This window comes from Myxine glutinosa, chromosome 12, assembly GCF_964187855.1.
Source record: "Myxine glutinosa chromosome 12, kmMyxGlut1.1, whole genome shotgun sequence".
In the NCBI taxonomy this organism is placed as follows: domain Eukaryota; kingdom Metazoa; phylum Chordata; class Myxini; order Myxiniformes; family Myxinidae; genus Myxine; species Myxine glutinosa.
The window spans coordinates 8,759,666-8,774,982 of NC_136272.1; the positions used below are offsets into that span (position 1 = coordinate 8,759,666).

Below are 15,317 nucleotides of genomic sequence, written 5' to 3' on the forward strand. Positions count from 1 at the left end.
TCCTTCATTCCTCTTTTCTCCCGCCTCTGGAACAAACTCCCTCACTCTCTTCAATCCCACTCCACCCTCCAGGTCTTTAAAACAGCTGTTCACCACCATCTCTTATCCTCCCCCATCCAAAACCTTGATCTTTTCTACCCCCGCTAATTTCGGTCCCCTTGTGTTTTATACCTTCCCCCCCCCCCCCCGCCCTTCCCACGCCTCCTCCCCCCAAGCCCTCTCCCTCCCACTCTCCTCCCTGCTCTCAAATGTTGTGTTTGTGTGCTTCCCCTCCTCTCCCCATCTTGTCTTCCGCTCCCTCTTTTTATATATTTTGTTTGTCTGGTTGATTTGTTTGTGAAATAAATGTTAGCTCTTTCACGAGCCTCGATTCAGTATACAAACAAAAAAAAGAAAAAGAAAAAAAAAGCCAGACAAAATGGACGACACCAGGAACGAAGTTTCACTGAGCTATTTATTTTAGCTCAACTCGAAAAAACCCAAAAGCACTGAATAGCCCGTTAACACGGGCGGCAATTTATATCAACAGTTCACCACACAAAAGCCACGCCTCTCAGGCGGGGCGTGGTATGCAAATAAGTCAGCCACGCCTCTCAACGGGCCGTGGTATGCAAATCGAGAGTCCGCCCGGGCAAGGCAAGTCCGGACACGTCCGGGCGAGTCCGGGCAAGTAACCGCCCGCCGGTTACGTTATCGGCCGGTGCAAGGTGATTGTGTCATGCTTCCGGTAACCGCTACATGTGCCCCCCCAGAATTAACTTGCACCGGGAGAGTCAGTTTGAGGGGGGTCTTGAAGACCCGGCCGAAACGACCCCTGGCGATTTGTGTGGGGGTGGTAGGTGGCGTGGCAGTGGATGGTCGGGCGGGGGGCTTGGTTGACGGGGGACGGCCCCGTCGTGGAGGAAGGGCCAACCGTGGAGGTTGGTCGAGATCCAAATGGGCCGGCTTGAGGCGGTCCACGGAGATACGGTCCGGTTTGCCGCCGATGTCAATGATGAACGACTTGTCGTCCCTCTTCAGGACCCAGAAAGGTCCATCGTACGGCGGCCGTAGCGGTCCCCGGTGTGTGTCGTTCCGGATAAAAACGTACTCCGCAGTGCGAAGTGCTGGGGGGACATGGGGTTGGGGGCAGCCGTGGTGGGACATGGGCACGGGGAAAAATCTCCTGGCGGCCTCCTGGAGGACCGAGCGTTGGCGAGCCGCAGACCAGGGGCCGGTGGCGTCAGGGATGAACTCGCCCGGCACGCGCAGTGGCTGGCCGTAGACCAGCTCAGCAGTGGAAGCCTGGAGGTCCTCTTTAGGGGCCGTTCGGAGGCCCAATAGGACCCACGGGAGCCTGTCGGCCCAACCGTCGTCCTGGAGGCTGGCCCTGAGAGCGGCCTTCATCGAGCGGTGGAACCGCTCGCACAAGCCATTGGCTTGGGGGTGGTAGGCCGTGGTGCGGTGTAGCTTGACCCCCAAGGCCTGGGCGAACGCGCCCCAAAGCTCGGAAGTGAATTGCGGGCCTCTGTCGGAGGAGATGTCCGAGGGGGCACCAAAACGGGCAATCCAGGTGCCAATGAAGGCCTGCGCCACGTCGGCGGATGTTGTTGAAGCCAGCGGGATGGCCTCTGGCCACCTGGTGGTCCTGTCCACCATCGTGAGGAGGTGGGTGAAGCCCCGCGAGGAGGGAAGGGGTCCCACCACGTCCACATTGATGTGGTCGAAGCGCCGCGCGGGCACGTCAAATGGTGCCAACGGGGCCTGGGTGTGCCGGTGGACCTTCGCGCGCTGGCAGGCGACACAGGCGTTGGCCCAGTCGCGGACGTCCTTACGGAGCCCATGCCAGACGAACTTTGCTGCCACGAGCTTCTGCGACGCTTTCCGACCCGGGTGGGAAAGGCCGTGGAGGGCGTCAAAAATGTGCCGCTGCCATCCGGTGGGCACGATGGGGCGAGGTTGGCCCAGGGAAACGTCGCACAGGAGAACTGTGCTTGTGTCCTCGAAGGGGACGTCGGCCAACCGCAGGCCTGTGTCCGCTGTCCGGAGGGCTTGCACCGTGGGGTCGGCGGTCTGATCGGCCGCCATGCGGGCGAAGTCCACACCGAGGTGGACGGCGTTCGCGCCAGACCGGGAGAAGCAATCGGCCACAGCGTTGTCTTTGCCCGCGACGTGCCGGATGTCCGTCGTAAATTCGGACATGGCGGAGAGGTGGCACTGCTGGCGGGCCAACCACAGCTCTGCAACCTTGGCCATGGCGAAGACCAGGGGTTTGTGGTCCACAAACGCCGTGAACGGGCGGCCCTCTAAAAGATGGTGGAAGTGGCGAACGGCCAGGTAAAGGCCTAGGAGCTCGCGGTCGAAAGCGCTATACTTGCGCTTGTTAAGGCGAAGCTGCCGGCTGAAGAAGGCCAGCGGTTGCCAAGCCCCGTTCACCCACTGTTCATGCACGGCGCCCACCGTGTAGTCGGAAGCGTCCGTGGTGAGGGCGATGGGTGCGTCGAGCGCCGGGTGCGCCAGCATGGTCACGTTGGCGAGGGCCAGCTTAGCGCCCGTGAACGCCTCATCCATCTCTTTGGGTCCAGGCGACGTCGTGCTTGGCCAGCTTGCCCCGGAGGGCTTCGTACAGGGGGCGCATGAGTTGGGCGGCGCGAGGCACGAACCGGTGGTAGAAATTTACCATCCCCAAAAATTCCTGTAGGGCCTTGATGGAGCGGGGCGTGGGAAACTTGTGACTGCCTCCACCTTGGTAGGCAGCGGGATGGCCCCGCGCTTCGTGATGCGGTGCCCCAGGAAGTCGACGGCCGTTACGCCAAACTGGCATTTCGCCGGGTTGATGATGAGGCCGTGCTGGCCGAGGCGCTCAAAAAGCGTGCGCAGTTGGATGAGGTGCTCCGCCCGGGAAGTGCTGGCGACGAGAATGTCGTCCAAGTAGACGAAAAGGCAGGTGAGGTCACGCAGCACGCTGTGCATCAGCCGCTGGAAGGCCTGGCCGGACGGGTACCTGGTGGTAGCCCCGAATGAGGTCGACCTTGGAAAAGATCACCCGCCCCGCCAAACGGGCGGAAAAGTCCTGTATGTGTGGGATTGGGTACCGGTCGGGGGTGGTGGCGTCGTTGAGGCGGCGGTAATCGCCGCATGGTCGCCATCCGCCACCCGGTTTGGCCACGATGTGCAGGGGCGAGGCCCACGCGCTATTCGAGCACCGCACAATGCCCAATCGCTCCAGCGCATCGAATTCCGCCTTCGCCACGGCGAGTTTGGTCGGGTCGAGGCGACGAGCCCTGGAGTGGACCGGTGGACCTGTGGTCGGGATGTGGTGTTCGACGCCGTGTTTGACGGCGACGGCCGAAAACGTCGGCTGCGTGAGGGCGGGAAACTCGACGAGCAGGCGGGTGAAATCATCCGTGGCCGGGAGTGCGCAGGCTAGCTTGGTTGGTGCGGAGCCGCTCAATGAGCAAGCGAGTGAGCTGAAGGTCTCCACGTTGATGAGTCGACGCCGTTTGACGTCCACCAAAAGCCCATGCGCGCACAGAAAATCTGCACCCAGCAAGGCCATGGGCACGTTCGCCGTGATGAAGTCCCACCTGAAGCGCTGGCCCCCAAAGCAGAGTGCGACGCTGCGCGAACTGAAGGTGCGGATGGAGGAGCCGTTTGTGGCGACCAAGGCGGGGCCGCAAAGCGCGGCCTGTTTGTCCTGCACCGAGGCGGGTATCACGCTCAGCTGAGCGCCGGTGTGGCACACAAAACGCCGCCCGGACGCTGTGTCCGTGATAAACAGAAGGCTGCCTGAATGGCCGACGCTCATGGCAGGCAGCGAGCGCCGGCCTGGTCGTTTCCCGACCTGCCGAAAGTGCACGGTGGGCAGCACGTTCTGGCCTTCTGCCCGAACCTGGCGTGGTAGTAGCACATGGTCCGCTCTGGTGGAGGCTCCGGCGGTCGCATCGGGTTTGGTCGACGGGGCGTCGCGGCGGCCACTGCCGCCAGTGGCGCTGACTCGGCCGGTGGTGGCGCCGGTCGTGGCGCGGGCGTTGCCTCGGTCGGCCCAGGGTTCCAGGCAGCCGCTCCGACGTGTCGCCTGGCCGAGAAAAATTTATCGGCCTCCTTGGCCAGGGCGCGAGGGTCCGTGATGGGCGAGTTAGCCAAAGCTAACCGTACCTGCCCGGGTAGCTGCCGGAGGAACAGCTCGCGGAAGAGGAAATCCGGGCTGTGGTCGCCGAGTAGAGCCAGCATGTGGTCCATGCGCTCGGATGGACGGGCCTCATCCAGGTCCAGGAGGTCGAGCAGCTGTCGCGCGCGTTCGGTCTCCGTGAGTCCAAACGCACCGAGGAGTAGGCCTTTGAGCGCGCCGTATTTGTCGGCGTTCGGCGGGTTCTGTAGGAAGCTCAGGACCCGGGCAGCAGTGGAGGCGTTGAGAGCGGAGACCATGTGGTGGTAGCGCATCGTGTCCTCCGTGGTGTTCCGCAGGGCGAAGAGAGAATCTGCCTGGGCGAACCAGACGGCTGCGTGTGATTCCCAGAAGCCAGGGAGCTTCAAAGCTACAGATGACTCCATCGCCGTGTTCTCGAAAAGGGGTCACCAATTGTGGAGTTAACACGGGCGGCAATTTATATCAAAAGTTCACCACACAAAAGCCACGCCTCTCAGGCGGGGCGTGGTATGCAAATAAGTCAGCCACGCCTCTCAACGGGGCGTGGTATGCAAATCGAGAGTCCGCCCGGGCAAGGCAAGTCCGGACACGTCCGGGCGAGTCCGGGCAAGTAACCGCCCGCCGATTACGTCATCGGCCAGTGCAAGGTGATTGTGTCATGCTTCCGGTAACCGCTACAATAACATGGATTCCCCTTAACAAGGAACGCAGGGGGAGGAAGAAGAAGAAGCCAATAGGCCCATGTAATCCTGCGCTATTTTTACCAACCTATTGTTGTTTATCGGTGCTCAGTCCTTTTTTAATTACTGGGCGTCATCCATCAATCAAGGAAACAGCACGAAACGTGTCTGCTGATGACGTCACGGCTCGGTGTCAGGTTCGAACCGCCGACCTCCCAGACTCAGTGTCAGAGCGGACGTTCTAACCATGACGTCACCGACTCTCCTCAATTTGCATATCTTCCTTAAACCCTTCATTATAGTTAATTATAGCCGGCGAAGCCGGTGTTGTGAATGAACGCGTACGTATTATGTCGAAAACCAGATTATGCCTTGGCTTGAGAATTCCGAAGCTCAATGGAGGCCGCCATCTTGCGGATGCGGAAGTATGCATAACAAATTGAAAAACGTTCAATAGGAGTTTCTTTCACCCGTCTTTGTTTGATTCACAATCTAATGCACCTCTAATTTGTAATTAAAATACGTCAAGACCAACCTCGTTATGTTCAACGAAAATCGTCACCAAACACCGGAACCAATGAGATTCGAGCATTTGAAAAATCTTTTTAAAAAGCTTATTACGCGTTTCGGACGCTGAAAACGGCGTCAAATATTCTAAAATTGACGAAGAATTTTTTTTTGAAATCTCGCGGCCGTCGGGGATAGTTTTTCACGGCCGGAAATATCCGAAGTTGAGACGGAATTCACCGAATTAATCAAGAAGTAAATTTTATCAATTTAACTACCAACTACCTAACCTACTGATGCCACAGTGATGGGTAAAATAGTGGCAATCGGCTTTGGCTTCGCCGGCTCATTGCGGCTTTGCAGTCGGGTACTCGTACCTAGTCCATGCAAGTCAGGACACATGAACTATCCGATCTGCGATATCTACCTCCTCATAACATTGAATACCGTCCGCCCCGCTACCTCCGCTACCTGACCTACCTCCACATACAAATAAGATCTTTGGTATCAACATCGTTACAATCAGACATCAGTGGAAAGAAGCTAAAGATAAACAGCAAATTGTTCACATGGAACATCCGTGTAAATCTTGCGTCATTGTTACTGCTGCTGATAGAGAGCGGTCAACGCAATGTGATCTGTGACGTCACTCGACATTGTCCTTTGAGGTTGCCGCGACGAGAACGCTGCTTCGGCGGTGACGTCATCGTGGTTATGACTGCCTATAAAATGATTCATTTCGAGATAACTGTGCGGGTCTTTGGTAGGTTTGAGCTCAACTGTAAGCGACGTACGTACGTACGTCTGTGTGTGTGTGTGTGTGTGTGTGTGTGTGTGTGTGTGTGTGTGTGTATGCACATTTATGTGTGTGTGTGTGTGTGTGTGTGTGTGTGTGTGTGTGTGTGTGTGTGTGTGTGTGTGTGTGTGTGCATGTACGTGTGTGTGTGTGTGTGTGTGTGCATGTACATATATGTGTGTGTGTGTTTGTGCATGTACATGTGTGTGTGTGTGTGTGTGTGCATGTACGTGTGTGTGTGTGTGTGTGTGTGTGTGTACATATATATGTGTGTGTGTGCATGTACATATGCATGTGTGTGTGTGTGTGTGTGTGCATGTACATATAAGTGTGTGTGTGTGTGTGTGTGTGTGTGTGTGTGTGTGTGTGCGTGCATGTACATATATATATATGTGTGTGTGTGTGTGTGTGTGTGTGTGCATGTACATATAAGTGTGTGTGTGTGTGTGTGTGTGTGTGTGTGTGTGTGTGTGTGTGCATGTACATATAAGTAAGTGTGTGTGTGTGTGTGTGTGTGTGTGTGTGTGTGTGCGTGCATGCACATATACGTGTGTGTGTGTGTGTGTGTGTGTGTGTGTGTGTGTGTGTGTGTGTGTGTGTGTGTGTGTGTGTGTGTGTGTGTGTGTGTGTGTGTGTGTGTGTGTGTGTGTGTTTGTAGAATGGAGCAGGTAAGGAAAAATTGTCTTTAACAAGAAAACATGATGCTCACGTGTGTCTAACTGCCCAGGCTCTGCCGCACAGATTAGCATAGTCGTGCGGGGGCGGAGCATCATAGCCCGCTGTTCGACCAATCCGCGCCGCTTTACTCAAGCTCGGCCCCTCCCCCAATCCCCGTCCGTGTTCATCTCCTCCATACATTCGACATCAGCACTCAAGCTGCAGGCTCCTCACGTCCTCCAGGCTCCGTTCATTTTGCATTCGTCATTGCTGATAAGTTGGTGGTGATTTTTTGTTGTTTTGTTGTTGTTGTTGTTGCTGCGCTAGTGACCCTGGTCGAGCCGGTGCAGCAGCAGAAACCGACCAGGTTGAGAAGGAGTGCGTGAAAGGATCGACCATGGGTGCGGCGCTCTCGCTATCTCCTGGCGGGAGAAAGGGCGTTCTTGAGGAAGCACCTCTGGGTCGTTACACAGCCGTACAAAACAGCAAGAATGCCAGAGAGAAGTCCCTGGGACGCCATTCGATCCTGCTGCCGGGCCAGGCGTGGAAAAGGCTCGTGGCCGTGTCGACCAAGAAGAAGAGCGCGAAGAAGGCGCAGCCAGGTGTGGGTCGTCTCAACAACGAGAACCTCAAGAAGTCCGCTTCGTGCGCGAACCTGAGCGCGTTCGCCGGTCACGTGCCCGCGGTGTCCACAGCGAAAAACGCGGGAGTTCAGGGCAAGGCGGCGGCCACGACCCGCTCCAAGACCGGCTTCCACGGAGCGGCCACTCCTCGGAGGGTCGTCGTCCAGGCGTCCACCTCGGAGCTGCTCCGCTGCCTCGGCGAGTTCTTGTGCCGCCGCTGTTACCGCCTGAAGCACGTGTCCCCCGCGGAGCCCGTGCTGTGGATCCGCGGCGTGGACCGGGCGCTGCTCCTCCAGGGATGGCAGGACCAGGCGTTCGTGACCCCCGCCAACGTGGTCTTCCTGTACCTGCTTTGCCGAGACGCCGTTCCCGAATCGCTGGCGAGCGAAGACGAGCTCCGCGCGACCCTGCTCACCTGCTTGTACCTGTCCTACTCGTACATGGGCAACGAGATCTCGTACCCCCTGAAGCCCTTCTTGGTGGAGAGCGACAAGGACGCGTTCTGGGAGCGCGCGCTCCGCATCATCAGCACCATGAGCGCACAGATGCTCAGGATCAACGCGGATCCTCACTACTTCACTCAGATGTTCACCGACCTCAAGGGCGAATGTTCCCGGGATGCTCCGGTCTCCTGGACCATAGCGTTGGACCGGTAGCTCCCTTACCTGGGACGAGTCTTCTTTCGCCGCCGATGGACCGTGAAGCCGTCGCCTGGTGCGGGGTCCGGCGCTGCCAAGCGGGGTCTGCATGCGGGATCCAGCCTTCAGGAGGAGGGTCTTTTCCATCATCTCCCCCTACCTTACTTCGCCAAACCCGCAAGACGCGGCAGCTAGATTGCCCGTCGGACGATCTTGATGATTGTACATGTATGATACTGTACATAATGTTAACGTACGCGAATCATTGCACGGAACGTCGATCTCATCATCCACCTCGTCATCCTCATCTGAGCGCCGAGGGCAGGAGGGAGCCACGCACCTTGCATGCAAAGAGAGCCCCCAGGGTCTTGCATGTGCTGGGGAAACCGTCTCTCTGTGCCGTATGCACCCCCACTTCCTCCTGCAACCCCCAGCCCCCAAACCTTGCCACCCCCCCCCAGCCCCCAAACATTACCAGCCCCCAAACCTTACCACCCCCCCCTCCAGCCCCCAAACATTACCACCCCCAACCCCCAAACCTTACCCTCTCCAGCCCCCAAATCTTACCCCCCCCCAGCCCCCAAACCTTACCACCCCCAGTCCCCAAATCTTACCCACCCGCCCCCAAACCTTACCACCCCCCCAGCCCACAAACCTTACCACCCCCCCAGCCCCCAAACCTTACCACCCCTCAGCCCCCAAACCTTAACAGCCCCCAACCCTTACCACCCCCCCCCCCCCAGCCCTCAAACCTTACTCTCCCCAGCCCTCAAACCTTACCCCCTCCCCAAACCTTACCTCCCCGAGCCCCCAAACCTTACCTCCCCGAGCCCCCAAACCTTACCCCCCCGAGCCCCCAAACCTTACGCCCCCCAGCCCCCCAGCCCCCCTCATGAAGTCAGCTGCACGAACCCAGCGATGCGGACAGACTTGTACATTCAACAGCCGCTCGATGTTGTTTAACCTTACGGAGATGATGACGATGATGACCGACCGTGGTCGTTCCGCTTTAATTAATTTATAAACGTTACACCAGATGAATAAATCAAAATGGTTACCATGGTTACTGGAATCAAACCCTGAATCACGCTGTGCTTTCGATGTGGTCGTGCATGTCAACCTGCTGCCGTACTGTGTACGTGCGTACGTGAGAAACGCGCCTCGGTGACGCTATTTTTGTACTACGTGGTCATAAAAAGGTCTAGTAAAGACGTCACACGGGCTCGTCGAACCCGTCACTAAATGTGACCGTTGCAATGTGTTTTCTTTGAAATGTTGGATGAGGTTTTCCTTTGTTTCCCTTTACTGCATTTAGCAGATATAATTTGATGAGTAACAAAGATCTTTATACGTTTGTAGAAACGAGAGAATGACGTCATTCCCATCTCAATTGTCATGGCAACCCGCTCATTATTTTGAAAAGTAGCTCAACATGAAGATTGGGGGGAATTGGGGCACATCCAGGTACTTTGAGTATTTGAAATGGAGAAAAACCACGGGAAATATATTTAAATATATAAATAAATAAAACTAAACCTGGTGTTGCTTTCAGGGTTAAGGTGTTGACATACCTGGTTTCAGGGTTAAGGTGTTGACATACCGGTTAAGGTGGCTGTCTTATGATCTTAGGGTCTTCTGTTTGAGCCCCTGGCCCGTTGAGTTAAAACCAGGTGGGTTGATTCAGCCTGCCGTCCTTCCGAGGTCGGAAACCTACCTGGTAGCAGGGACACAGACGCGCTCCCAGCAATGATGCAACCAGCAGTCACAGGCTGCATAAGAAGTGATGATCAATATCTATCAATTTGAACCCGGGGTCACAGCAGAGCCTGTAAGTGCGAAGCTGAACAACAAACAAGTCTAAGTGGCCATCCCAGATTCCCAGGAGAGAATTTGATGGATTTTCCAAGTTTGATGGATTCTCCAAATGTGATGGATTCTCCAAATGTGATTGATTCTCCAAATTTGATGGATTCTCCAAATGTGATTGATTCTCCAAATTTGATGGATTTTCTAAATTTGATGGATTCTCCAAATGTGATTGATTCTCCAAATTTGATGGATTCTCCAAATGTGATGGATTCTCCAAATGTGATTGATTCTCCAAATTTGATGGATTTTCTAAATTTGATGGATCTTCTAAATTTGATGGATTCTCCAAATGTGATTGATTCTCCAAATTTGATGGATTCTCCAAATGTGATTGATTCTCCAAATGTGATGGATTCTCCAAATGTGATTGATTCTCCAAATTTGATGGATTTTCTAAATTTGATGGATCTTCTAAATTTGATGGATTCTCCAAATTTGATGGATACTCCAAATGTGGTGGATTCTCCGAATATGATTGCTTCTCCAACTTTTATGGACTTTCCAAATTGGATGGATTTTCCAAATTTGATGAATCTTTCAAATATGATGGATTCTCAAATTTTTATGGATTCTCAAAATTTTATGGGCTTTCCAAATTTGATGGATCTTCTTTCAAATTTGATGGATTTCCCAAACTTGATGGATTCTCCAACTTTTATGGACTTTACAAATTTGATGAATCTTCCGAATTTAATGAATCTTCCAAATTTGATGGATTTCCCAAATTTGATGGATTTCCCAAATTTGATGGATTTCCCAAATTTGATGGATTTCCCAAATTTGATGGATTCTCCAACTTTTATGGACTTTACAAATTTGATGAATCTTCCAACTTTGATGGATTTTCCTTATAGTCACGATTATTTTGAAACATTTCTTTTTTTTTCTGATCATCAGTCAATCCTCGATCGACGTCACTTCCTCTCAATTCTCAGGTCCTGGAGGAACCATCGAGAGCGCTGGACGTCATGGTTGGTGTTTATAAAATATCGATAAAGGTGTGGTGATTGTGCTGACGAGGTCGAATTGTCGGACATTCTCACGAATCCATTGTTGTTTATTTGTTGTTGGGTTCGTAGTCGGACTGGTACATCGAAATCCCCATCCGAATAGGAGAAGGGGATTGGGTCGTGACGTGCGATAACGAGGTGACCACGTGATACGATCGATCAATGCTCCAAATAATAACCTATCGATTAGTCACTCATTCGCTCTATAAAAATCAATAATCAGGATTATATAATTCACCTTTTGTCAGGCAGGTGACCTGCACAGTCATGCGGGTCGTGACCCAATAGGATGGCACAGTCAATATAAACAAAAGTGAACCTAATATTGTTGGTAAAATAATTTAAAAAGAAAATCTGTAAATTCACCATTAAGTAACGTTAGTACATTAAACGAACTTTATTAATCTATTTATTTTATTTATTATTATTATTGTTATATATTTGTATTTATTTATTTAGATTATTTATTTATTTATTTTATGTATTTATTTATTTATGTATTTTAATTTTTTTATGTATTTATTTATTTTAATTTTTCTAGCTAATGTATTTATTTATTTATATTATTTTATTTATTTATTTTATGCATTTATTTATTTATTTAATCTATTCATTTTACTAATTAAGTAATTCTGACTCCAAAATTAACTTTTCCCAATAATCTTGCGGACGAATGAATGTCATTTGTGTTCATTCCAAAGACATGAAACTTCATGGAGATTTAGGAAAAGTCTTGTGTGCGGAAGATGTCCGATCGAGGTCTTGCCTCTCACATCATCGTGGACCCAGGATCTTCGGGTCCACAGATGCTCTCCCGGTGGCAAGAATGTTTAGCTCACCTGGAACGAAGTTCAGGTGAGCTTATGCGATGGCCCGTCAGTCCGTCCGTAAACACTTGAAACTTCTCCGAAACCGCTGATGGGATTGCGACCAAATTTGGCACAAATGATATTTGTTGTTGTGACTAAAGTTTATTCGCGTCATTAAAAAAGTGGGGGTCTAAGGGGGTTTACCGGGGGTCAAAGTGTATCCAGGTTTGATCCCCCAAAATAGGTATTTGCTTATTTTCTCAGAACCTACACACACAGTTTTGATGAAACTTCACCACCCGTGATGTACCAATGTTTGTTCAGGGCATTGAAAAAATTGGGGTCTGCGGAGGTATATGGGGTTGGAGGGGAGGGGGTTGACCCCCAAAATAGGTATTTTTTTGTTTGTTTGTTTAAAGTCTCATAATTATGTTAGTATGATTGTACATGCTGCCCTGTCTTCCAGCAACCATTGACATTGGTTTTAAAAACCTTTAGTCGGTGCAGTATACTGTTTATTCTACCAGGTGAGCGCCCGAGGTATTGCCCCTATGTTTATTACATTGCTCATCCCTGACGTCATCACTGTGACACAACTGAAACGGTCATGCCTCCTTGCACCACCGTTGGAATCCATGCCTTTGTCCGTCTCCCAGGAGACCTTTATGCTATTGTGATGCTCTCACAACTCAGTAGCGAACGATCACGTGTCGTATCACATGACAAACTTCACTTGCATCTCCGATTGAGTTATTGGGGACAGTGCTGAGTTTATATGATTATTTCGACCAACAGCAGATTGGGATTATTTTAGAGAAACATTCCTCCGGACAAAGGATGAGAACTCCAGACTCGGAGGAATGATCACACTCCATGACGTATAAGCTCCCCCACACCACCGGAATGGACACTCCAAAGCCTTTGACCTCGCGGATGACCTTTCTTTTTGTTTTCAAGCAGACATATATATGTTGGGATTAAACGACGGAGAAATGGGATTAAAAGGAGCAGAAGTGCTGAGGCTGCGAACCGCACAGGCATTGTGGTTTCCAGTGCTTTCTCGGAAGGAGGGAATTCATGAAGGCCAATTCGTGCAGCTTTATCGGTGCACGTCGTCCGGGATGTGGCGTTTGTGACGTTTCCTTTTGTGCATAGCGTTTCCACTGACTGCATATCATAGCGTCAGTCATGGAAACTGCTCTTCAATCATGCCAGCTAGCGTATTGGTCCCATCTGAGTCAACGAGTACCGGCTTACTGGTAACAGGGGGCACTGCATCTGGGCACAGCCGCAAGTCCAGAAATGATGCAACCAGCAGCCACGGGCTGCATACGAAACAAAAACGGTGGACGATAAAACAAGAAAGCACAAGCAAACAAAAAATGGTGGCAAAGGACATAAAGGTCTTGACGGTCAACAATTCAAAACTTCCTATTACAATGAAATTATGTAATCAAGACCCAAAACTACAATACAAGGTCATCCCATAAAAGGTTACACACTTTAACATCGTTTTAACCTTTTGTTTTTAGACTTATGATTATGAGGTCCATCGTTGGAAAGGGGAAATCAAACAGTTTTACAATAATGAAATTTCACTAAATTTGGTTCCAAAATGTCCTCAATGGATGAGAGCGGAATTTGCCTTAGGAACACTTAGTGAAACCGACATTTTCATCAATCGATCAACCTGGAGAAGAATAAAACAAGAAATATTTAATTCATAGCACGATACTTGCGAAATCCCTAAAATAAGTTGTTTACATTTGGCCTATGTTGACCTTTTGGCCATGTTGACCTAAAAATAATTGGTGGTTGATTTCAGTGACCTGATATGTAAATCCTCTTCAAATTTCAAGTCAATGGGATGAAAATTGAGGATTTTAGAAATTGCACCTTAAGGTGTTGACCTTTGGCCTATGTTAACCCTTTGGCCAATGCTGACCTCAAAAATAATTGGTGGTTGAATTCAATGACATGATATGTAAATCCTCTTCAAATTTCAAGTCAATCGGATGAAAATTGAGGATTTTCGAAATTTGGCCTATGTTGACCTTTTGGACATGTTGACCTAAAAATAATTGGTGGTTGATTTCAGTGATATGATATGTAAATCCTCTTCAAATTTCAGGTCAATGGGATGAAAATTGAGGATTTTAGAAATTGCACCTTAAGGTGTTGACCTTTGGCCTATGTTAACCCTTTGGCCAATGCTGACCTCAAAAATAATTGGTGGTTGAATTCAATGACATGACATGTAAATCCTCTTCAAATTTCAAGTCAATCGGATGAAAATTGAGGATTTTAGAAACTTGAAATTGTTGTTGACCTTTGGCCTTTATTGACCTTTTGGCCTATGCTGATCTCAAAAATAGTTGGTGGTTGAATTCAGTTCGCTGATATGAAAATCCCATTCAAATTCCAAGTCAATCGGATGAAAATTGAGGATTTTCGAAATTTGGCCTATGTTGACCTTTTGGCCATGTTGACCTAAAAATAATTGGTGGTTGATTTCAGTGATATGATATGTAAATCCTCTTCAAATTTCAGGTCAATGGGATGAAAATTGAGGATTTTGGAAATTGCACCTTAAGGTGTTGACCTTTGGCCTATGTTAACCCTTTGGCCAATGCTGACCTCAAAAATAATTGGTGGTTGAATTCAATGACATGATATGTAAATCCTCTTCAAATTTCAAGTCAATCGGATGAAAATTGAGGATTTTCGAAATTTGGCCTATGTTGACCTTTTGGACATGTTGACCTAAAAATAATTGGTGGTTGATTTCAGTGATATGATATGTAAATCCTCTTCAAATTTCAGGTCAATGGGATGAAAATTGAGGATTTTAGAAATTGCACCTTAAGGTGTTGACCTTTGGCCTATGTTAACCCTTTGGCCAATGCTGACCTCAAAAATAATTGGTGGTTGAATTCAATGACATGATATGTAAATCCTCTTCAAATTTCAAGTCAATCGGATGAAAATTGAGGATTTTCGAAATTTGGCCTATGTTGACCTTTTGGACATGTTGACCTAAAAATAATTGGTGGTTGATTTCAGTGATATGATATGTAAATCCTCTTCAAATTTCAAGTCAATCGGATGAAAATGAGGATTTTAGAAATTGCACCATATGGTGTTGACCTTTGGCCTATGATGACCTCAAAAATATTTGTTGGTTTAATTAAGCAACCTAACATGCAAATCCTCTTCAAATTACAAGTCATTTGGATGAAAATTGAAGATTTTAGTAATTTGACAAACTTGTTGACCCGTTTACCTTTTCACTTCAAAACCAATAGGCTTCTTCCTTTTGACCAATTCTACCATTTGGTGAAGTTTCGTAAATATCGGTTGAAAATTGTGATTTGTGATTGACATTCAAACAGACAGACAAACAAACAGACAAACAGACAAAATGAAAAATCACTCATTGAGCGACACTTGGCAAAAGAGAACAAAGCAGAATGGCAATCAGTAGAGCATCCTTTTGACCTCACAAATAATTGGTGGTTGAATTCAGTTAACTGAAAATCCTATTCAAATTTCAAGTCAATCGGATGAAAATTGAGGCTTTTAGAAATTTGAAAAAAAGT

General features: G+C 49.7%; 1 protein-coding gene across 1 annotated transcript; it reads left to right on the forward strand.

Annotated features, from left to right (window-relative positions):
• Window positions 1-6,970: 6,970 nt before the first annotated feature.
• On the forward strand, window positions 6,971-8,714 carry LOC137437414 (cyclin-dependent kinase 5 activator 1-like). The gene has a single exon (XM_068131724.2). It carries the CDS (start codon window positions 7,167-7,169, stop codon window positions 8,046-8,048), a length of 882 nt encoding a protein of 293 aa, XP_067987825.1. The 5' UTR covers window positions 6,971-7,166; the 3' UTR covers window positions 8,049-8,714.
• Window positions 8,715-15,317: the final 6,603 nt, after the last annotated feature.

Coding starts and splice junctions, on each gene's coding strand:
- LOC137437414 (XM_068131724.2), top strand. CDS start 7,167: ATGGGTGCGGCGCTCTCGCTATCTCCTGGCGGGAGAAAGGGCGTTCTT.